Source organism: Camelus dromedarius, chromosome 8, assembly GCF_036321535.1.
Source record: "Camelus dromedarius isolate mCamDro1 chromosome 8, mCamDro1.pat, whole genome shotgun sequence".
NCBI classification, from domain to species: Eukaryota; Metazoa; Chordata; class Mammalia; order Artiodactyla; family Camelidae; genus Camelus; species Camelus dromedarius.
The window spans coordinates 6,850,173-6,873,417 of record NC_087443.1 but is presented as its reverse complement, the minus strand read 5'-3'; the positions used below and the strand labels follow the sequence as shown (position 1 = coordinate 6,873,417).

Below are 23,245 nucleotides of genomic sequence, written 5' to 3'. Positions count from 1 at the left end.
TTGTGTTAATCTCTGATGCGCAGCACAGTGACTCAGGTATGCATACATATATATTCTTCTTCATATTCTTTTTCACTATGGGTTATTACAAGGTATTGCATATAGTTCCCTGTGCTATACCATGAGTCCTTGCTGTTTATCTATTTTGGCTAGATCTTAAATGAAGGGTAAGATTTTGATGTGGAGAGCCTGGGGACAAAGAGAATAGATTCCATCATGTTCTTGATGGGCAGAATAAAGCGAGAGTATCCACTTAAGAGATTTAGTGGCCTGTTTACGTAAGGCCTGGAAAGGAATGCTAAGAATTTGCTTGCAGGACAATAATGAGTCTTTGCACAGGGGAACAGTGACCTGATCAGCTCTGTGCTTTGGGAAGATTATCCGGGCAGCAGAGTGCAGGCCTGACTGGCAGGAGTTACCCAGCAGAGAAATATCAACACAATCAAGTGTCAGGACTGGGGAGACACAGGAAGAAGGTGAGACACCTTCGAAGAAGCATCCTAACAGTGCCTGTGAAGCTGAGGGTTGCCTTAAATCACTTGGAAAGAACACCAGGCTTCGTTAGATCTTTCCCTTTAACTGCCCTGCACACAGTGAGAGCAAACAAACCGAAACATCAGACTTTGGAGCAGAAAAAGGTTTCTTGCAGGGGACGATGAGTGGCTTATGCCCCAAAAACCCTGAATTCCTTGAAGGGTTTCAGCAAAGCATTTTTAAAGGCCAAATGAGAAAGGGCAACCCAGGGTGTGTGACCAGCTGGTGCACAAGCCTCTGATTGGTTGATGTGGAGGGAACAGGGAGTCAACACCATCAACCCCCGAGGCGCCAAGAGGCCTGGGGCCACGGGCTCAAGATCATCAAGTAGTTTCTTCCCTTTGGTGGTGGTTTTTAGCATCTGAAAAACTCAGGGAATACTCATCATATTCTATTATCAGAGAGAAGCTACAGCAGAGGACATGGGGGAGGGGTCTGTCCCAGGAAGGCCCCACAGGGTCCTGCTCAGTTACACCCTTTCGACTGGATGATGATCCTCGAGGACAATCTGATAGATCTTGAAACACTCTGCTGTGTACACCACAGTGCCATGCACACAGTAAGTGCTAAATAAATGTTCTTGATTGGGTGAATAAACATGGTGGTATGAAGAAATGAATAAATTAGTGTCTCTAGAAGAGAATTCTATAACCACACAAAGGAAAGCAAAAGGATTAATAAGAGTCAGGTGATTGGAGGCCCCAAATCTACTGTTTGGATTCAGTGTGGATTATCTGTGCCCAACACTGCCTCACCTTTCATGATGGCTGGCCCGTGACTATGCTAAAAAGCAAAAGGGAAACATTAACAATTATACGGAGTTGCTAAGAGAGTAGATCTTAAAAGTTCTCATCACAAGAAAAAAAACCTTTCTAAGTATGTGAGGCGGCAAATGTTAACTAGACTTATTACGGTGACGATCATTTCACAATGTAATACAAATGTCTAATCATGATGCTGTGCACCTGAAACTAATTATAATGGTAGTGTCAATTACATCTCAATCGAAAAACAAAATTGTACTAAAATACAAAAACTTCTTTTTCATCTGAGATTTGTAATCTCAAAACAGCTTTCACAATTCTGTTTCCAGTGTATTAGCAACAGCACCCCAAATTACCTCCATCTTTACTCTTTTCCTGATTTGACCACTGTGAAATAGACCTCCTTTTCCTATCAGGGTTTTGGTAAGAGGAGGCATGCTTTCACTTATAAATTCAAAACACTACACTCTCCTGTGTCAAAAACCAAGCCTAATAATTATGCCAAATCATCTTATCTATCTACTCACAAAGTAAGAGACGACAGGGATGAAAAAGCAAAGTTAGGTTGGTGTGCATGTCCCAAAACTAAATTTAAACTCAAGTTCTACATTCAGGACACAATTCACTCATTAAATTTATGATATCTCATCTTTCAACCTGTGAAAGCAATTAGACTCCATGCAGGGCCACCTGTCAAACACACGTTTCTATTCCTGGTCGATTTGTTCACCTGGGTGAACATGATCATGTTAATGATGACTATCAATCCTGGATTCAGGTAACCCTGGAGTTAAAGTACCTACTGCATTCAGGCAGCTGACTGCAGAGAGCTGTTCCAGCCTCTTGAAATGGAACCACCTGGGTGGGAGGAGGGGGCAAAATGTGAAACCCCACAGATCACGGAATAGGAAGTTTACACAGTTGCCCAAATCCTGGACAACCTCAATCCTCCAGGACAAAAACCACAGAATAGGAGAGCTGGAAGGGCCCAAACACATCACATCATCCACTGCAGCTCCCTTCCCACCTGCAGACTCGCTTATCACAGTCAGCAGAGAACCCTCCAACTCTTACATGCTGCCAATGGCAAAAAGCTCGCTGATTTTCAAGATGGTCTACTCCACTGACGGACCGCTTTGCAGCAAGTTTTTCTCTAAGTCAGCATTTGATACCCCACCCTACTAATGTGTGGCTCTGTTTCTAATTCTGGACCAAGAAGGCACTCTAAATGTGGAATGAATGACCCATGAACTCATGAACAAATGGATTCTTACAGATAAAGGACAAGATGAAAAAGTAACTGCTCAAAAATGTAAGTTTGTAAGCACCATGATGGCTCAAAAATAGATAGGAATTTAGTTCAATTCAATTAATATTTCTTAAGCAGAGATGAATTATGCAGGACTATGGAATGAAGTGGGCTTAATGGAAACAGCTCTAAATAAGAGAACCCAGGTCCTAATCCTCACTCTGCTGCTCTTACTCACTTCCCACTCCTGTAAAATAATCAGGACTCTGTGATCCCCACTGTCACTTACAGCCGTCAGTCCTCCCAGACTGCTGTGCTGCGCCTCCCGGAGGTTTCCACCTTAACTGCATTTCTCTGAGAGTTCAAACCCATCTGCAAATAAAGGGTAAAAATCCTACCATGACAGGCAAATATTGGGGTTGATTAACAGGTAGAATTTTATCCATGTACTTTCAGGATGAGCACAAGACTGTGGCTGGGACATTAACCTGAAGTTGACTGGGAAGGACAATGGAGGGCTGTTTATTTCAATGAGCTCCTTTGAGACCAGATATCCTACACCTTACGGTTACCATGATAAGGACCAAATACGTATTTCTCCGCAGCTGCACTTGGTAAATGCCCTTGTGCATGCCTCACCTGACAAAACTCAAGAGGTCTGACCACTTGATTATTCGAAGCTTCATAAGTTCTGTGATTCTGCTCGTAACAGCTGATGACGAAGCGACCCTGGCGATTTCAGGAAGGCCCACCATCTCCACCATCCACTTCTGAGCCCTGACGGGAGGCAAGTGGCCAGAAGGACGGAGGGCGGGGCAGAAAGGGAGCAGACAGAAAACCAGTGGTCATGTCAGCAGCTGAGCACACCATGTGAGCCCCTGACTGCCTTCCAAAGCCAAACAGAAATAATATTTCAGTCTCTGGTCAGCCAAAGTTCTGCTTTCCCCACCTCCACGTGGTATGAAAAATGGGAAGCGGCTTGCGAAGTCTGTGCACAAAGCAGCAGCTGGTAAACTCTGATTTCAAAAGAGAAGATGGATTCAGAATGGTCAAAGCATCTATGGCAGGTATTTTAAAAATTGCATGAATATTGCACGAGATATTTGCTGAGAAATTTTTATACAGTCATTAAAGTCAAGAACAGCAGAAGTCTCCCAAAGGCTAGGAGTCTTACGTTACTAAATGGTGCTGGCTTAGAAAATGACTGGTCACAGGCGGCCCTGGTGGTGCCAGAGGGGACCCTCCCCACCCCCACAGTGCCTGCCAAAAGCATCTCTGGAAACAGTGCCCTCTGCTGGCTTTGCTTGAGAACCCAGCATATAAACTGAATTATTACCGTCATTGTCAAAAAAATTATTCTAATTTTGGTCTAATGACCCTAATCTAAAAATTTTATGCTCAGAAACTGTGTTCTGTGCTGGTCTTTAGGTCTGATTATTTAAAGGTCACCACTCTACCCTCTCTTTGCTCTGAAGATCTTTCCAACTTTGTCCAAAATCACAATAAAATTCAAGCATCAAAAATTTAATCTCTAATCCTTCTTCATCCCAAATTATGTTTTTTTAAAAGGACAAGTGTTAATGAATATAATAAATTGAGCTGCTGTTTTCTAAATTAATATCTTACTGTTTGAGCAATGAGCAGGTAGTGTTTTGTCATTTAACAAAACCACCATAGCATGCAATTTTTTTGGAAATAGACATTAAACTGATGAACATAGAACAGAAATGGGATGACAAGAACAGAAACACCAAACTATTGGTCTGCACTGGTGAAATTAAAGACATTTTCAATGTCCTTTTTCTTCTTTGTACTTTTCTGTGCATCTGGTAATGAGCACACGTTGTTTTTGGAACAAGAGAAAAAGAGTAAGAGAAATAATTGAGTTGGGAACTGTTTCTGCAGCACAGAAACCTGGCATTCACTCTCCCTCTCCCTCAGGTGCACAGACTTTCTCTGAAGGTCCATTTCCCTCTGGGAGCATCTCAGGTGAGCAGTGAGGTCCCTGCAGAAATGTCCTGGGTCCCAGCCCTGCCAGGTAACCATGATATCAAAAGCCTCAATCCCAAGTTACCTCTCTTGTGTCGTCCTAAGTGTCCTGGCAAATTTAAGTGTTAAAATTAAACATTCATACTGATTCCACTTCGTCTTGAGATTGCTGTTGAGTTCTTGTGATACGTTCTTTGAAGGTTTTAATACCTTTTTTCTCTGCAAATTTTCACTGTGTGTTTTTTGCAAGAAGACCACTTAAAATTCACTCATAGTTTAGAGGCTCTAAATATGTAGGATGTATTATTACCAATAATCTAATGTAGGTCTGCTCTGAACCACGGCTCATCTCCATAACTTCAGTGTGGCCAGGGGTTGAGAACACAATTGTGAGAGGCACCCACACCAGGGTCCCAATCCTGGCCCTACCCTTAACGACTATGTGACCTTGGAAAAGAAGCAGGGTGACCTTGCAGCTCAGCTTTATACAGGGAAAATGAGGGTTATTAAGTATCTACCTTACAAAGGTTTGGGGCGGATTTTATCAAAGCAATTCCTCATTGACTGTCTAGCACATTGTAAGCTCTAAAAAAACTGCAAGTATTATTTCATCCTGGGAGCAGTGATGCCTTATATTCGCATAGTGACTCACTTCTCAAAGTGCTGTCAGATCTTTTACCTCATTTGACTCTCAGGCAACTCTATTAGCACTGCAAACTGAGAGTATAGCTCAAGTGGCAGAGTACATGCTTAGCATGCATGAGGTCCTGGGTTCAATCCCTGGTGTTGCCATTGAAGAAATAAATAAACCTAATTACCTCCCTCCCACCCAAATAATAACAAAATAAATAATTTTTTTAAACGGTGGTTAGTGTCTTCATTTTTCTTTTATCTTTTTTATAAACAGATGAGGAAACTGAGGCTCAAGGTCAGAGTTTAGAAAGCAGAGCCAGACCTCTCTGCTCAGTGACAAATTCTCCACAGATCCTCCAAAGACTTTCCATGCCTAATCTTAACAAGACTAAATTTATTTTTCAAATACTCTGCTATTCATACTTTAATCAAATCAAACCAGTTTGGTTTTTTTTTTACATCACACCAAATTAACTCAGTTTTGCTTAGTTTAAAGAAAAGCAACTAAGGTTGTGATTTAGAGCTGACTGTGTGTCTCAGCACTGGGCTGGGTGTTTCACATCCACTGCCAGCTTTAAACCCTTAACAGCCCCTAGGAGGTGGGCACTGTCATTGTCCCCATCTCATCAATGGGGAAACTAAGGCACAGCTAAGTCCAGGATTGAGATGCAGGCTGTTTCAAACCCAAGCTCTGAAGATTCTGGTATTATCCAAATCGCATTTGCCCAAATGATCATATGTTTTGAAAAAGCTCTTTCATACGTGAAAAATCTATAGGACGGCCGGGGGCAGGGGGTGTGGTTAGCAGTGTTCTCTTCTGCACTGGAGGAAACTGAGGCTCAGAAATGTTAAGGGATGCGTCAAAGTTACCGGGCCCTCTTTGGGCCCCGCCAGGACACACACAGCACTCCCTGACTGCAAATCTCACTTTCCAATTCCTTTGCGGGGATTTTAAGCGTGAGGTGGTATGAGACGTCCTGCCATTCTTGAAAGCAACCCTGCACTTAACAGCCTCGGTGTCAACCCTGAGAGTTGACAGCGTGAGCAGCGCTCCAAGGAAGTGGGAGGTTTGCAAAGCAGCCCCTCGGGGGAGGTGCCAGCAGCACGTTCCTCAGCCCACCCCCAACCTCCTCCCTCCAGATCTCGGATGGCTGGGTGTCGGGACACGGTCTCGGGGCCGGGAGGCGGGGTGTCCGCTGTCCCGCGGGTGCGCGGATGAGGACGCACCGCGACGCGAGGCTCGGGCGGCGCGGGTCCCCGGATGAATCCAAACCCACGCGCGCCCCTGCCGCTTCCTCGGCCACCGGGAAGCCCGGGGGCGGGTCCGACCCGCGCTGCTCGGAAAACTGCAGCTCCCGGGATCCCAGCACGGTCTTCGGGGAGGACCCGGCCCGGCTCGGCGCTGCCTGGCCGCCCCAGACCCGACATCCACCCGAACTAGGCACGCCACGCGCCCTGCCTCAGTTTCCCTCGCCTCGCAAGGGCGCACCGGACCCAAGTTGGTAACGGAGGCACACCCCGGACCTGCACCCTCCCCACCCCGGACCTGCACCCTCCCCACCCGGATCCTCTCGACCCGCCGGACCGCCGTGACAGCGCCCCTACCTGCGCGGTGGGCCCCGCCGCCACCGGCCGGGGCGCCCTGGGGACCCGAGCCCGGCATGCGCCCCGCCGGCTCCTCCCGCTGCGCCTCTGCAGCCTCCAGCTCCGCGGCGGCCCGCGGGCTCCGCGCGCCCCGAGGCCGGTGGCGGGGGGCGGGGGGCGGGGGGGGCGGGAAGCGAGCGGCGGGGCTGGACGGGAAGTGGGGAGGGGGCGGGCGAGGAAGGGGGAGGCTCCTTCCTCCTCCCGGGCCCGGCCGGCCGTTTCCTCTCCAGCCTCGGCCCTGGCACGCGCGCGCGCGCACACAGACACACACGCACACACACTCACACACACACACGCAAGCGGCTGGGGAGGGCGGGGCCGGCAGGCCCACAGCCTGGGTCCCGTCCTCTGAAAGTTTTTCACTCTCGCTCATCGCTGGACGAAAACGAGAGGGGAAGTGCGGTGGGGGGACCGGCTGTACAGGAAAGGAGAGACTGGGAGGACTTCCTGGGGGAGGGGGCAGCCTCCGAGGGTGCCTCCCAGACACTAACTAGGGAAGTGATCAAAGTGTTGATGGAAGAGGCGGAGGGGACGAGAGGGGCTCGTTTAGCAAGGAGGGAGGGGAGGAGGACGTGGGGAGGTGGCAGACCACACTGAAAAAGAGAGCGGTGCGGGCAGTTGTTCAAAATGAAACGAGAATCCAACAGTTTGAATCTTCCGGCAGCGCTGGACCCAGATCCCCCTCCCCACGGTGGGCAACCATCCCGGGACACAGCTGCGATCCACGCCGAGCTCCTCAGCCAGCCCACTCACCTCGTTCCCCTTCTCTTTGGTTCGTTCTAGGAGGCTCCTGGAGCATCCCTGATGCCGCACCTGCCAGATAGGTTGTTGCCCTTAAGAAGCTCCCTTGCAGCGGGGATGATAAACATGTCCGTATAAAACTAAATTACAACATACGGTAGAAGATGCCAAGAGTCAGAGGTTTGGGGGAAAACGTTGCAGAAGTTCGGGATAAGAGGAAGCAATGTGAAGGAGGGTCAGAAAGGCTCTCTGGAGGAAGGGGAAGGATCTTGCTACGACCAGAGGAGGGTCAAGGTCCTTCAGAAGACAAGAACCTTGTGAGTGAAGACGCCTGGATGTGCTTAAAGTCAGTGTTGTGACACAGAATGGATATAAGCGTGGATATGAAGAATGTGGGAAGATGGGAGAAGAAATGAAAAGCTGGATGGGGCTGAATTTAACAAACCACGGAGCAGAGATCTGGATTCAACGCTGTAGTTGGAGAGATCAGAAAAGGCTCTCTTTGTTTAGCTAGTTGAAACTTGAAATTTAATTAGTAGAAGCATGGGGCAAGAGGTGACCTACACTAGATGAAGTGGAAATGCCAGACTTGCCTTGGTCTACTGTAAAGGAATTATCTACAGGCTTAGGGAGATTGGAATACTAGCGTGGGTTTATGACGTCAGACCTTCTTACTTACTCCGGGAGCGTCCAGAGGACACACCATTGACCATGACTCTGAGTAATAACTTTGCGACCCAGCATCCTCAGTCACTCTTCTCCGTAGGTCGGAAATTACAGTGGGTCCATGCCACGGAACTGGGCTTCTTAAATGCAATGGATCTCAGATCACTGGGGCTGGGTGGTGGCAATGGATCACTGAAGGCTGGATGGGCGTGGTTTCTGTAACAGACAGCAGAGGCAAGCAGCCATCCAGCAGTCTGACTCCCCTGGCCTGTGGTATCGGCAAGTTGATAATGGTGTTCCTGGGAGTCTGGGTCAAGGGAGTAAACGCTTGACTTGAATTACCAAAACAGAGAGACTGGAGCCAGTTTGCAGACCTTGCAACACTGCCAAAAATGTATACTATTAATTTTTCTTCTAGCCTTCCCCAAAGGGACATATGACCTTTTACCAGGGTGACTGTGCACAGGGTGACTGTGCACAAGGAAATAATCGGACTTTTCAGGAATTACTGGACACTGGCCCTGAACTGACAGATGCCAAGAGACCCAAAACAACACTACTCCACCAGTCGGAATAGGGGCTTATGGAGGTCAGGTGATTAATGGAGTTTTAGCTAAGCCCGTCTTATGGTGGGTCTCTGCACCCATCCTGTGGTTATTTCTCCAGTTTTAGAATGTATGCATTCGCATAGGCAGAGCAACTGGCAGAATCCCAGTTTCGGTTCTGTGCCCTGTGGAGTGAGGGCCATTAAGGTAGGAAAGGCCAGGTGGAAGCCACTATAAGGGCCTCTACCTAGGAAAAGAGTCAACCAAAAGCCGTGCCGCGTTCCTGGAGGGATGGCAGAGATTACTGCCACCATCAGGGACTTGAAAGATGCGAGGGAGGAGGGGGGAAGAAGGGTGGCTCCCACCACATCCCCTTCAACATGCCCATGTGGCCTGTGCAGAAGACAGACGGATCTTGGAGAGTGCCAGTGGATTATCATAAACTGAACCAGACGGTGATTCCAATTGCAACTGCTACACCAGATGTAATTTCATTGTTTAAGCAAGTGAACACATCCCCTAGTATCTGGTGTGCAGCTGCTGACCCAGCAAATGTTCTTCTCTCCACATCTATTAGTAAAGACCACCGGGGCAACTTTCTTTCAGCTGGCAAATCCAATGAGGCAGTGAAGGCTTTCCTACCTCAGGGGCACATCCATTCTCCAGATCTGCCTGGCCAAGCAAGGACCTCGTCGCCTTTCCCTTCCATAAGACTTCCCAGTGGTCCATGACACTGATGACATTATGCTGACTGGACCTGGCAAGGCGGGAATAGTCGCTATTCTAGGCTTATTGGTGAGACATTTGTATGGCAGAGGGTGGAAAATAACTCCAACAAAAATTCAAGGGCCATCTCAGTGAGTTTTCTAGAGGTCCGCTAGGGTGGTAGAGGGTATTCCTTCTAAGGCAGGTTACTGTATTTGGCCCTTCCTACAACCAAAAAAGGAGACACAACACTAAACGGCCCTCTTTGGGTCTGGGAAGAAATACATTCCTTATGTGGGCGGGTTACTCAGGCCCGATTACCAAGTGAGCAGAAAAGCTGCTAGTTTTGAGTGGGGCCCCAAACAAGAGAAGACTCTACACCAGGTCTGGGCTGCCATGGGAGGCCATCCCACGTGCCCCTGGAGCCACGTGATCCAGCAGGTCCAATGGTCAGGGGTGACAGGTGCTGATGGCGGCCTTGTCAGACCCCTGTAGGCGAGTCACATTCCAGACCCTTCAGATGATGGAGCAAAGCCCAGCCATCCTCTGTGGATGAGTCCTCTCATTTTGAGAAACAGCTTTTTACTTACTCCCGGGCCTTAGTAGCGACTGCACGGTTAACCGTGGGCCACCACGTTACCACGCAAGCTGAGCTGCCCGTCATGACCTGGGTGTGGTCTGACCCACAAGCATAAAGCTGGGCGCGCACAGCCGCACTCTGTCATCCAGTGGGAGCGGTACACGTGAGATCCGGCTCAAGCAGACCTCCAAGGCACAAGTACGTTACATGAGGAAGTGGCCCCAAAGTCCACCGTCCCCGCACCTGCTACGCTACCTCCTCTCCCCCAGTCTGCACCTGCGATCCGTGGGGAGTTCCCTGTGATCAGCTGGCTGAGGAAGAGGAAACCTGGGCCCAGGTTACAGGTAGTCCTGCGTACTATCCAGGCACCACCCTAAAGTAGGCAGCAGCGGTGCTGTGGTTCCTTCTGGGACATCTCTGAAAGACAGTGGGGACGGAAAACCCTCCCGGTGGGCAGAGCTTTGAGCAGTGAACCTTGGTGTTCAGTTGGCCCGAAGGGAGAGACGGCCAGGAGTACAGGATTAGGCCAGTTCATGGCCTGTGGCCAATGGTTTGGCCGGGTGCTCAGGGATTTGAAAGGAGGGTGATTGGCAAACTGGTGACAAGGAGATCTGAGGAGGAGGCGTGTGGATAGACCTCTTTGAGTGGGCAAGCGCCTTGAAGATGCTTGTGCCCCGTGTGACTGTTCTGATCTCAGCAGAGGAGGGCTGTAACCATCAAGCAGATAGGATGACCCTTTCTGTGGACCATGTGACATCACTTCTATGTGGAATCTAAAATATATATATATACAAATGAACTGATTTACAAAACAGAAATAGACTCACAGACATAGAAAACAAACATACGCTTACCAAAGGGGAAAGCAGGGGGAGGGATAAATTAGGAGCTTGGGATTAACAGATACACACTACTACATACAAAACAGATAACCAACAAGGACCTACTGTACAGCACAGGGAACTCTATTCAATATCTTGTAATAACCTATGATGGAAAAGAATCTGAAAAAGAATAGATATGTACAACTGAATCACTATGCTGTACACCTGAAGCTAACACAACATTGCAAATCAACTATATACTTCAATTAAAAAGATAATTTAAAAAACAAACAAACACACACCAGCTCCACCCAGGTGACCAGGCACAAAACTGAAGCCTAGTTGTCATGAGAACCTCTTCCTTATTTTGCTATGACTGTGTTTATATATAGATAAGGAAGGGGAAAAGAGAAAGACATTTGATGTATTGTTTTATATTTTACCTTTGTTTGCTCCTCTTCCTTAGCCACTTATATAACATATGACAGATTAATAATTAAATTTACAACAGTATTTAGGTTCTAGGATGTGACGGAGAAGAGTGAGCATCACCCATGGACTGTGCATCGTCTTCTGGGGAGAAAGTGCATTTGGGGTTACGCTGAGAGTAGTTATATCATGTTAAGTGGAAGAACTTTGTTACCGTCTTTATTTGGAGGCTAAGAATGGCTTAAGATGTGTAGGAGCTAAACTGACAAGAGATGGGCTGTGATGTGGGTCTTACTGTGTTAGCCTGGCTGGGCTGTGGGACCCAGCTATTTAGCCAAACACCAATCCAGGTGTTCCTGTGGAGGTACTTTTGTAGATGTGGTTATATCTACAGTCAGCTGACTTTAAGTAAAAGAGAACACCCTTGATAATGTGGGTGTGTCTCACCCAATCAGTTAAAGTCCGTAAGAGTGAAAACCAAGGTTCCCCAAAGAAGAAAAAAATTCTGCTTCAAGACTGAAACCTCAGGGGGAGGGTAGAGCTCCGTGGTAGAGCGTGTGCTTAGCGTGCATGAGGTTCTGGGTTCAATCCCCAGTGCCTCCATTAGATAAACAAACAAACAAACCAACCTAATTACCTCTTCCTCTCCCCCCAAAAAAATTATTTAAAAAACTGAAGCTTCAAATCCTGAGGTTTCCAGCCTGCAAACCTGCCCTACGGATTTCAGACCTGCCAGCCCTGACAATTGCATGCACTAATTCCTTAAAAGAAATCTCTATCTTCTATCTGTTATCTCTCTGTCTACACCTATCCATCCATCCCTGGCTGTGTCCGTTGTCTGCTCCTTCTTTCGGGTCTCTTTCTTTGGCTTCCTCTTTCTCCCCTTCCCATTAGGTAGTCTTCCCCAGAATGACATCCTTGGCCCTCCTCTCTTCCTGAGCAACCCTCACCCTCCATCTGACTGTCTCAGCCCTTTCCAAGGTTTACACTACCCTGACACAACCTCAGTCAGTATCTCTGACTGCAACCTCTCTCCCAGACTCCATATTCGTGTTTCCAAACTCATGGCTCTGCTGGTCTCTCAAAATAATATCTCCAAAAGAATTCTCACTGTCCTCTCCCACCCATTCCCAAAACTTCCACTTTCCCAGTGTTAACCTCTTTGCAAGGTAGCTGGACGCTCCTCTTGTCCCCTGCCCTCAAGCTGGAAACCCGGGAGACAATGGTTCATACTCCTCCTCCTCATCTCTTGCGTGCACCAAATCCTGTCCATTCTACCTCAGAACTGTCTTTTGTGTCCATCCCGCCCCTCCATCCCTGCTATCCCTCATTAAGTTCCAGCTGCTGCCTGAACATCACCACTTGGTTGTCTAAGAAGCCATTCCAACCAACCAAGCTCAAAGCTATTCTCGTTAACTGTCCCTCAGCCCTACACTTCCAACTGTGTTCCCCACTTCTTCTGCTGGCCCTACCGTCCACCTAGTCAACCCAGCTGCACGGGAAGCCTCCTCCATGTGGTTGTGGATACTTTGGAAGGCATCCTGCATATGGTTAGGAGCACAGGCTCTACCCTCAGATAATTACATGCATATCTAAGCGCCACTACTTCTTGGCCGTGAACCCTGGGGAGTTATTTAACCTCGTTCTTCTTCAATTTGCTCATCTGCACATCAAAATTAATGATAGTATGACCCACATAAGGTTGTTGTTAGAGGGTCTCATAGATGGTCTGGGTGCGGCATAAACTGTGTTTTTTAGAAGTCTCCTAGCTGATTCTAAGTGCAGTCAGGGTTAGGACCACTGATTTAATGGTAGTTTGGGTGGGTTTGTGGTAGGGGCAGAAAGACCAGTTAGGTAGAGTTAGAAAGACCAGACAGGCCAGCGAAGAGATCACGAGCACTTATAATGAGAGAGCAGAGGGGCCCACGTGCAAGAAATACTTCAGGAAGCAACATCACGTAAACTTTGGGGACCGGATGTTGAGGGTCCTGGGGAGGAAAGCGTCTCTGACGACTCTGGCTTCTAACGTGGCTGACTAGGCTGAGTGGCTGGTGGTGCCAGAAAGCCATGGTCCCCAAATACATTTTTTTACTATAATCACTTGGGGAAATTTGTCTATTTTTTCCTAGTCTCATATCTTACCTACAGGGTTGCGGGATTGTTTATTCCTAGTCTACCAAAGACTTGTGTGCAGGATTGTTCTATCATCAGCCTGATTATGCTGAGAACTCTGTTTGGCAGAGTCCCCTCCCTGAATAGTTCCCAGGTGTGCTTGGCCAAAAACAGGATATTTGAAAGGGGGCAGTGAAGCAGCTGCCATTTTGTTTGAAGGGTCACTGTTGGTTCGAGGCAGTGGAGACAGATGTCGCTGTGCTGGTGGGTTCTACTTTGTCCTTTCCCCTCCCCGTCCAAAGCCCAGGCATCCTTCCCACCTACTAATCTGGCTGACCAACAGCAACCCCAGGTTCCCAAGCACACACAGGAGGCATCAACCTGCCAAAGACTTCTACACCAACCCTTCATGGTTCTGGTCACACAGCTGGACAGACACAGCTTCCCGATTTCCTGCAACCCCAACACCCTCACCCACGCCAGAGCTGGTTAGAGGCCTCACAGATTCTCCAGGTGCCCCTCCTAGACTCTTGCCTCCCCAGAAACTCCCATAATTGTGTTAGGTCTGATCTCTCTAATATATTTCCTGTTCCATGGTGCTCAGAGGTACCACTTCTCCAACTCAGTCCTCACTTACAAACCTACTGATGCCAAATCTCTGGCAAGGAGATCACAGAAATCTTCCCTGGGTTTCATGACCGCCTTCTCACTCCAGCACGATGCTGTGCTAATTAGGACTCTTTCATTACAACGAACCCAAACCAATAGACTCTAAAGTGAGTAAAAAGAAATTTGGTGAGGCTACAGCGGATGTTTCAGAGTCCAAAGGCGTAATGAAGTCGGGTCTCTGGGAAGATGAGGGTCAACTTCTGGACAGGCAGCAGGACCCTGGCAGTTTCACTCCTCCTGGCTTTGTCTGCACGTCTGCTTCTGTTGCTCCCAAGTCTCCGTGTTCGTTAGCCAGCCACGTGGAAAGCCCGACCCTCGTGGAGACAATTCGAAATCTCTACTAACAAGATCCTGACTCATCCAGAGCAGGTCAGGGGCCCCTCTGGCTGCCAGCCGGTGTCACCAAGGAAGTGAGGCCACACGGGAACCAGGACAAGCATAGCCCCTGGAAAGCACCTGGGGCACACAGGGGTGACAGGCAGGGAGGGGACCACTGTGAGCCGGACAGCCAATCCAAACCGCGTCTGCTCCCAGTGTTGTGGCGAGGCTCCGGCACCAAGGCGCCGAGGCGCCGGGTCTCCCGCTGCCTGTGAGCAAACAGGTGACACCTTTAGTTTCCCTCTGCTTTTTTTTTTTTTTTTTTTTGGAAGGGGGAGATAATTTGGTTTATTTATTTATTTTTAGAGGAGGTACTGGGAATTGAACCTAGGACCTTATATATGCTAAGCATGCACTCTACTCCCTCTCCCTCTACTTTTAATATTGTTTCCATCCTGGTTATCACGTGGCAGGGTTTGCCATGAAGTTAAATTCTGGGTAGTGAGATAAGTAAAGAGTGTCTTACAGGAAGGATCATTGAGAGCAAAGGATGATGGGATAATTATTCCAGCAGTATTTTTTAATTTAAATTTTTGGAAAGCTTTTCCTCATGAATACAACCAAAATCATCGTGAGAGCAGAGACGGAGTGACATCACTGAGGCCAATGCAGTCTGGGGCTGTAGCCTAGAATTCTGTCCCCACGTTCTGCTCTATTGAAGTTACACATATCTCCAGATTTCAGTTCCGGAGACAATGAACATTAAATACTATAGGTGGAAATTTGAAGCAAGAAGCTAGGAGCTCAGAGGGGAAAAATAAATATACCGTTCTTTTGCCACGATAGTGAAAATCAAAGATTGTGTTTAAGAATGCATCAGTCTCTCAGACATTTCCTAATAACAGCTAATGTTTACTGCGCACTTGCTGCAAGCCAGACACGGTTCTACACAATTGAAACTTGTTTAACTTATTTCACTTTTGCAACCACCAAGTTGTGACACCCATTTTCAGAGTAGATAACTGAGGCAGAGAGAGTTGAGAACTTGCCCGAGATCAGAAACATAGTGAGTGGCAGAAGAGGGATCTGAATGAGATAATTCAGCAGGAGAGTTGAATGGACATTCCTAACTACGATGATGTATTATCTCTCACTAGGCAAAATGACACTTTCTGATGCCTGAGAACAAATCATCACTGTCCTTTCATATGACGTGACTTATAATGAAATAGTAAGTCTTCATACGGGTGCATTTCCATGCGTACTACCCTTCACCCCACCATCTCCTTCGTTTCATCCTCAGAAGTGGGTTAGAGAGAAAGCCAGACGTGACAATCACGCCTTCGATGTCACGAGTGTCCCTTAGCATCTCCCCTTCTAAACTGTAAGCTCTTTGAGGGCAAATGCCATCCCTGTTCAGCCTCGCATCCTCTGGCCAGGAATGTGTCAGAATGAACATTCTTAATTGGGATTCTGCTACTTGACAGGCTAGATGATTTATTTCTCCAGTCTCTTGCCAATGATCTGAGCATGGTGGTGATGGATGGATACTGACCAGAATTCCCGCTGAGGGACAGAGCTAGGGTTCAACAGGAAACATTCTCATTGAGAACCATAACAGTGCTTAAACCATTCCGGGAAACTTCATTGTCTCAGGGAGAACTTTTCTTATAAAAAAAATAATAAACTTGAATGAACTGGAGAAAAGAGATCTGTCTTTGACTCAGGAAGTAACATCAGACAACATGAAGACCTTCATTTGTCAATGCATGGAAGCAGGAAGTTGGTTCAGTTTCAAATACCATCAGATTAAGGCCATGCCAAAGGATGTTATCATAGTTTTAGGCTAAGTGGATAATATAAATAACCTTCCTTTTCCGATGGGCATTGTCTGAAAGCTTTAATAGTGAGATCGTGCGTGGGGCGCAAGGGCGCTCATTCTAGACTTGTCTTCCTGAGGCACCCCTAGCTTGTGGCCCATCTTCATCTGCTAGTGACTAGTGTCCGCTGAGAGCTGGCATTCAAAACAGGTTTGTATGGCCAAATGGCTAAAGCCATTAAGGAAGCGTGCCTCCATTTATTCTGCATTAAGATCCACCACTCGGTGTGTTTTACCTGCTTACACCTAGTCTAACCTTAGACACCTATCTAACACTCAGCCTTAATACCTGCCAGTTCCACCAAATAGCTACCATCCGCTGTTCATCTTGTTGTGCAGTTGACTGTCTCACGTGACCCCTGACAGATGACACTGTTGCTCACACTGTTCTCATACACAAGGGACAATGCGGATTGCCACACAAGTACGTGGCAACCTTATTGTCATTAAAAAGCTCTGGTAACCTCAAGGCGTCTCTTCTGACTTTTTAAAAATTAGTTAATTTTTATTGCTGTCTAGTTGGTTTACAATGTTGTGTTAGTTTCAGGTGTACAGCAAAGTGATGCAGTTATACATATACACATACATATATTCTTTTTCAGATTCTTTTCCATTATAGGTTCTTAGAAGACAGTGAACATAGTCCCCTCTGCCATGCAGTAGGTCCTGGTTTCTTCTGACTTTTTATCTTCCCTCCCAGTGATTAAGAGAGCTTTGCCAACTCTCTCCACGGCATCACTACTCTGATTTTCACACAGCTGATTTCCACGTTGTCTGATCAGAATACATTCCCGGCTCACCTTCTCCTGCTGGGAGAAAGGCAGCCCCCACACCCCAAACTGATAAGCCCACAGCCTTCAGGAGCTTGTAATGCCCCCGTGAACAAGTCACGTTCGTGAAGAACACAGCTCCGCAAATCCCAGGAAGTCATTCAAGCACTTCCAAAGTAGACAACTTAAGCGGACCTCAGTCCAAAGTGATGAGGCAGTCTCATTCATAAAGAGCCTGGAGTTTAGCCACCGGCAAAGTGCTTTCCCGGACAGCCCTTTCTCTGCGCGTTTCAGGATGGTTAAGCCAAAGTGTTCTTTAAACTTCTCTGCACGAATATATGTATGTATACGCATGACTGGGACATTGTGCGGTACACCAGGAATTGACACATTGTAACTGACTGTACTTCAATAAAAATAAATTAATTAACTTCTCTGGCAAGCACTGTCAATGGTCACATCTCTATAAGGCTGTTGTTGGAAAAGAAAGGTTTACATCATTTAGCCAAACTGAAATTTGATTCCAAGAATGGATGGAGGATTCTTTTTCCAATTAAATGTGTGTATTGGGGTGGGGGGTGGGGGTGAATTCTTTTATTTCTTAGTTTCCTTCTTTGCAAACAAGAGGGAAACCAGATGAGTGGCTATTAGACTGACAGAGTCAGTGAACGATCGGTAAAGTTCAAGAAAAAAATAGGATGATCAGACACATCATATTACTAACATTTTATTTTGCCAAGGACGTTTACTTTTTAAAAACCTTTCACCAACTTCCATCACCACTATTTCATAAAGAAAAGCCTTTTTAACCTCAAAAAAATAAAGTCATAGTATCACAATAAAGGGCACTCCCTTAAATGGCATGAATTTTTGATTTCTGAAAACTTTATTACTGTATCCTGGGGTTTTTTTTTTTCATCATTTTGCTTTGACCCACTGAAACGTCCATGGTAGGCAGGACCAGCCTCCCCGTGGGCTCTTAGGGGCAAACTAACACGACCGCGTCTGAGCCCAGGGGCCCAGGAAGCCTCCATCTTAGGTGTGATACACAATTTTATGACCATAAATCCATGAATATAATTAGGCTTCATGTTATTAAAACTGTTTGTCAGGTATAAACCTGTTCAGAAGGTTTTGAACTTTGGATTTGGGCTTGGCACATAGCTGGGGACAGAACGAAACCACTGGTAGCCATGGTGGCATTTGTCAAATGATTCTGAGCTGCTGCCTTCCGGGAAAATGGTGGGAAAACCCTCCCGACCCCCTGGAAGCTGGTGTAGACATGTGACTTGTTTGGTCAATGGAACGTGAGCAGAGGTGGCAGGTGTCCCATTGGTGGAAGCTGTAGAGACACAGAACAGCCTAGCATGCCAAAACCTGTTACCTGGACGGCCACAGGATGTTCCAGATGATGAGTCTGGAACTGGGAGACACCTTCCGACTGTCACCAATAATTCACACATTTTCAGCGATATGAATTCCCCCCAATTCTAACTCAACTTGTTCTAATGTCCAGCAGGCATTCCACCAGGAATGAAAGCTTCATCTTGGCACTAGGAAGAGCACACAGAATGGTCTCATGACAGCATTGTGGGGAGGAAGTTTCACAGGGAGACTGGAGGACTCCTTGCTCTGGGTTACAGTGTAAAGGTTAAAAGAACTTCCAATCTGGTCTCATCGTGTTTTATGGGATGTCCATCAAATCTCCTTAAAAGGAAATGGAAGACTGTTCTTTCTTCCATCCATCCTGCATCCTGAATTATGGGTATGATGGCTGGAGCAATAGAAGCCATTTTGGGCCATGAAAACAAGAACCACAGCCCAGGGATGGCAGAGCAGAGAGGTGGAATTAGTCTGGTTCCTTCACAGATTTGCAAAATTGACATTTTGCTCCTGGATCGCCTTCCTTTAGATTTTCTTTACATGGTAAAGAAAAAACCCTTTTCTTGTTTATGCTCCTATTAGTTTATTTTTTCTTTCTTGAAACCAGATCTAAATCTATTATAGATTATAAGTTTTTAAAAATTATTTTAAAAAGACCATGTATATCATTCTCTTTTAATTTCTGTTTTTAGGGGTTTTATAATTTAAAGTAATGTATATAACTACCTAAGGTAAGTAATGTATAATCTTCTTGCCTAAATGATTTACATAAATTTTTCCGAAACCTGCAATATAATCCTACGCAGTTATAAAAAAGAATAAAATAAGGCATGTAATCGAGGTTAATCGTTGTTAATTTCTACCTCCCTTTTGCCTGTTCTAATGCTGTTCATTTCACTTCTCCAACTGAGAAATAAGATGGTCCAGGAGAAGTTCACAGGAAGCATTATAAACACTTGACCACCTTACTAGCAAGACATTTCAATCCATTCATTCTTCAAAGGAAATGATCCCTAGAAATCAAAATTATCCATGGTCCTTACCTGACTTACCAGGAAATGACATGGAATGCGTTGGTGCTATTGACGGGGAAATTTTTTTTTTTTTTTTTTTGCTATTGTTGCTAGATTTCACTGCTGCTTTACAAAGAAGCTTTGCTCACTCCTGGAGCATCTGCCGGGAGCCACCCGAGAACCCTGCACCTGCTAAAGCCCTTACTGAACAAAGTGCAGGCTCACTGACAGCCCAGCTGCTCCTCTGGCCCAGGGCCAACGCCAGGAGCTCCTCTGACCGGTTTCCTCCCTGGGCCCTTTAAACAGCAAAGCAGCACACTGTGATCAAACCACAGCCCCTCCCAGGAGACGCTGACTACAGCCTTTTGCCCATCAAGAAGATTTTGTCCTAACCCAGAGGCTCCCTGCCTTCCTGCTCATAAAAAGCTGAGAACATCCCATGATTTGCTAGAGACTGTGATTCCAGAAGACATGTCTGAACACACCAGGCATGGATATTGATAACCACACAGACACTCAATCCATGGTTTCATCTTTTTGATTACTGTTGCCGTTAACCAGCCAACCTGTACGTAATTAGCACCTCCTGGATACACAGCCCTGTTCCAGGCACTGTAGGGGACATAAAAATTAACAGGTACACAGGGGATGGGGAAAGGGGGAAAGGAATGAAAAGATGGAACACAGGGGAATTTTAGGGCAGTGAGACCACTCTGTATGATATTGTCACAGGAGATACCTGTCACTATGCATTTGGCAAAATCCACAGAAGGCACAGTACAAAGAGTGAACCCTAATATAAATCTGGATTTGGGTAATAATGATATGCTAATATTGGCTCACCAATTGTGACAAATGTAAGACATTAATAACAAAATGTTGGGCCAGGGCAGGGGCTGGGGGAGGAGTAGGTAAGAACTCTATACTTTCTATTCAAGTTTTCCACAAACCTAAAACTACTCTAAGAACGTGAGCCCATCAATTAAAAACATTTTTAAAAGGATGCTTGAAGAGATAAGATTGGTCCACCCCAAACAAACAGGGCGTGGGATGAGGCAGCAGGTGAGCAGGCGGGCGGCAGGTGAGCAGGTGGGCGGCAGGTGAGCAGATAGGCAGCAGGATGGTGCAGGCACCAGGTTCAGCCGTTTCTTCCACCGCTTGTAACTCTCTGTGTTTTAAATTCTAGGACTATGCGCTCTACGGCAGTGAGGACAGACTAAGAATAAGCCTATAAAATTGGCTTGAGGGCTGTCCAGCACTAGACGTTGCTAAATAAAGTTAACTCAGTTTGTCATTTTTAATCCTAACTTGGGGAAACTGGGGAGGAGGAAATAAGGGCCAAGGAGATTGACACGTCTGCCAGTTTGAGAAAAGCCTTGGACAGGGGCGACCACCGGACGGTGGTGGCGAGAAGAGCCAGCAGAGACTGAACACCCGCATCCCGCAGTGGGGCAGAGGATGCGCGAGGGTCGGGGCCACGCGGGGAAGAGGGCCGTCTTGTGTCACGCATGCCCGAGATCCGGGGGGTCACAGCTGCGGGAGCTGGGCGTCGTCAGCTTAGAATCTGAGCTGCGTCCTTGCGCAGAAGCCAGACGCCTTGACAGATGGCAAGTCTCTGCTCCTCCGGGGCACCCCGTCATCCGAGCGGCGCGGCAGAAGGAGCCGGCTCCCTGTGCCCAGCTGGTAATCTTCTTATGTCCTGGGGTTTAAGGAGCGATAGCCCTTGGTGGTTGTTCTTTCCAAGCAATGCTTAAAACGGCGCAGTCTGATTTAGACCTGACAGTTTACACCAAGAAAGAGACATGGATAGACAGACAAATAAGGGGCCGTGGAGGGATCATAAAAGACCACCCACCATAGCTGACGTTTGTACGTTCCTATAGTTTCAAAGCATTTTCCCATCCGTTAGCTCTCTCCGTGATTACAACAGCCATATGAGGAGGCAGGAAGGCATCATCCCAATTTTATTTTTTAAAATACAAAGAAACGCAGTAACCATAATGAAAAAGAATATGAAAAGAAATACATGTATGTATATGTATGACTGAAACATGATGCTGTGCACCAGAAATTGACACAATGTAACTGACTATACTTCAATTTAAAAAAATTTTTTTTTACATATAGAAAAAAGAAAGAAAGATGACACAACGAAAAAAAAAGAAAAGAAAGAAAGGGCAGTACAGAGAGCTGTCCACGCTATGGTTAGGAACTGGTGGCGCATGCGTGAATCCTGATTGTCCAAAACACCTTCTGCAGCCAGGTGAGATCCACATTCTGGCTGCCGGGGGTCTCAGCTCTTTGGAGAATATTCAAGAACCAGGAAAAAGTGAGTTAGAAATATAGCGGAGGCAGAAAGGCACCACAGGCTCAGATGGCTGGGGAAGTCTTCCTAAAAGTAGGGGAGGGGTCCCCAGGCAAGGGGAAGATGGGGTGAGGGGGCAGCTTGTTGAATCCACCCACCTGGACCTGAGAGCTCATCTCCCTGAGGATTCGGAGGCAGCAGGTTTAGGCATGGAGTTTAAGGCCAGAAGGGAAGGGCCTTTAATGCCAGGCTAAGGAATTTTGGGCGTTTTTCCCCCTCTGTTGGCAAGTAGGAGCCAGTAAGGATTTTGGGGTGAAGGATGAGATGAACAAAGCAGGTTTTTGGAGAAAAAAGGAGCTGAGGGGGTAAAAAAAAAAAAAAAAAGGAGGCAGCAGAGAGAGGGGCACAGGGAAGAGATGGGAAGACCGAAGTCAGGGAGATGGCAGGGATGCAAGGAATTTAAAGGAAAGGGTCAAAGTGCGAGACGGTGTGAAGGAATGATGGTAACATGGACGCTGTTTCAGATGGAAGTGGACACAGCTGGAAACCCCTCACAAGTGATAAAAATGAGGATCAGACGCTCCAGAGAAGGGTTCAGGAGAGCTATCTGTGTAGATACGATCCTAGAAGCATGCAGAGCAAAGAGAAAGTAGAATGAGAAAAGGACACTGGAACCCGGGTTCCACCGCTTTTGAGGATGCAACCAGGAAGCGGGGCAAGAAGGAGACGGGAGAGATGGGAGGAGAAGCAGGCAGAGTGAAGGCATCACTTCCAGGAAACCTTCCCCATCGGGCACCGGGCTCGCTCCCCCACGTCTCAGCGGGTGTGTGCCCCCGGCACCCACAGCCCCCAGGGCCATCGGGCTGATGACACGCTGAGCAAACTCCTGAAGTTAACCAGACCTGCGGCAATCCACAGCAAAGTCATGGAAACCAGAAAAAGAGATTTCAAAAAGGAAGGAGAAAAACCACCAAAAACGTTAACCAGCGTGAGGACAGAGGACGGCTTGCGGGAGCCGCTCTTGGAGAGCTCAGGAGGGGATGGAAGCAAAAGCCCACTGGACCACCTCCTCTCTGAAGAAGTTTTGCAGAGAAGGAAAGGAAAGTTTAGCGCAGGATCTTCAGTGGGAAGCGGGAAAACAAGAAGATTCTTTCAGGATAGGGTAAACATGTTTATTAGCAGGAACAAGATAAAACAAAGCAATTTTTAAAAAGGAATAGAAAGATTATAGAACGAGTTGGGGGAGGCCCAGGGAGAGCGGAGACTGGCGGTGAGAACGTCCAGCAAGCTGAGCGCAAACGGAAAAGGGGTGCAGGCTGGGTTCCTCCCACGCAGGGTGGGGGCGGGGAGCGGGGCGGGTGACATGAGTCTCCCAGCTGAGCTGTCCTTTCTAAGGAATGCTCAGAGGCGGCCCAGGTAACTGCGCTCGTCTGCACGGGCCACACTGGGATGATGCTCCTCGTATAAGTAGACACCTGGAGAGCAACAGGTGC

At 47.2% G+C, this 23,245-nt stretch overlaps 1 protein-coding gene across 3 annotated transcripts in view; it reads right to left on the bottom strand.

Moving 5' to 3' along the window:
* Positions 1 to 23,245, bottom strand: part of TSNAX (translin associated factor X) — a 394,977-nt gene that overhangs the window by 307,692 nt on the left and 64,040 nt on the right. Inside the window, exon 1 of one of the 3 annotated variants that reach the window (XM_064487871.1) lies at positions 6,775 to 6,875. The exons of the other annotated variants lie outside the window; for them this stretch is intronic. Within the exon in view, the coding sequence (XP_064343941.1) occupies positions 6,775 to 6,832 (58 nt within the window). The 5' untranslated portion in view covers positions 6,833 to 6,875. Of the gene's footprint in view, positions 1 to 6,774; positions 6,876 to 23,245 lie in introns of those variants that run through there. 3 annotated transcript variants of the gene reach the window in all.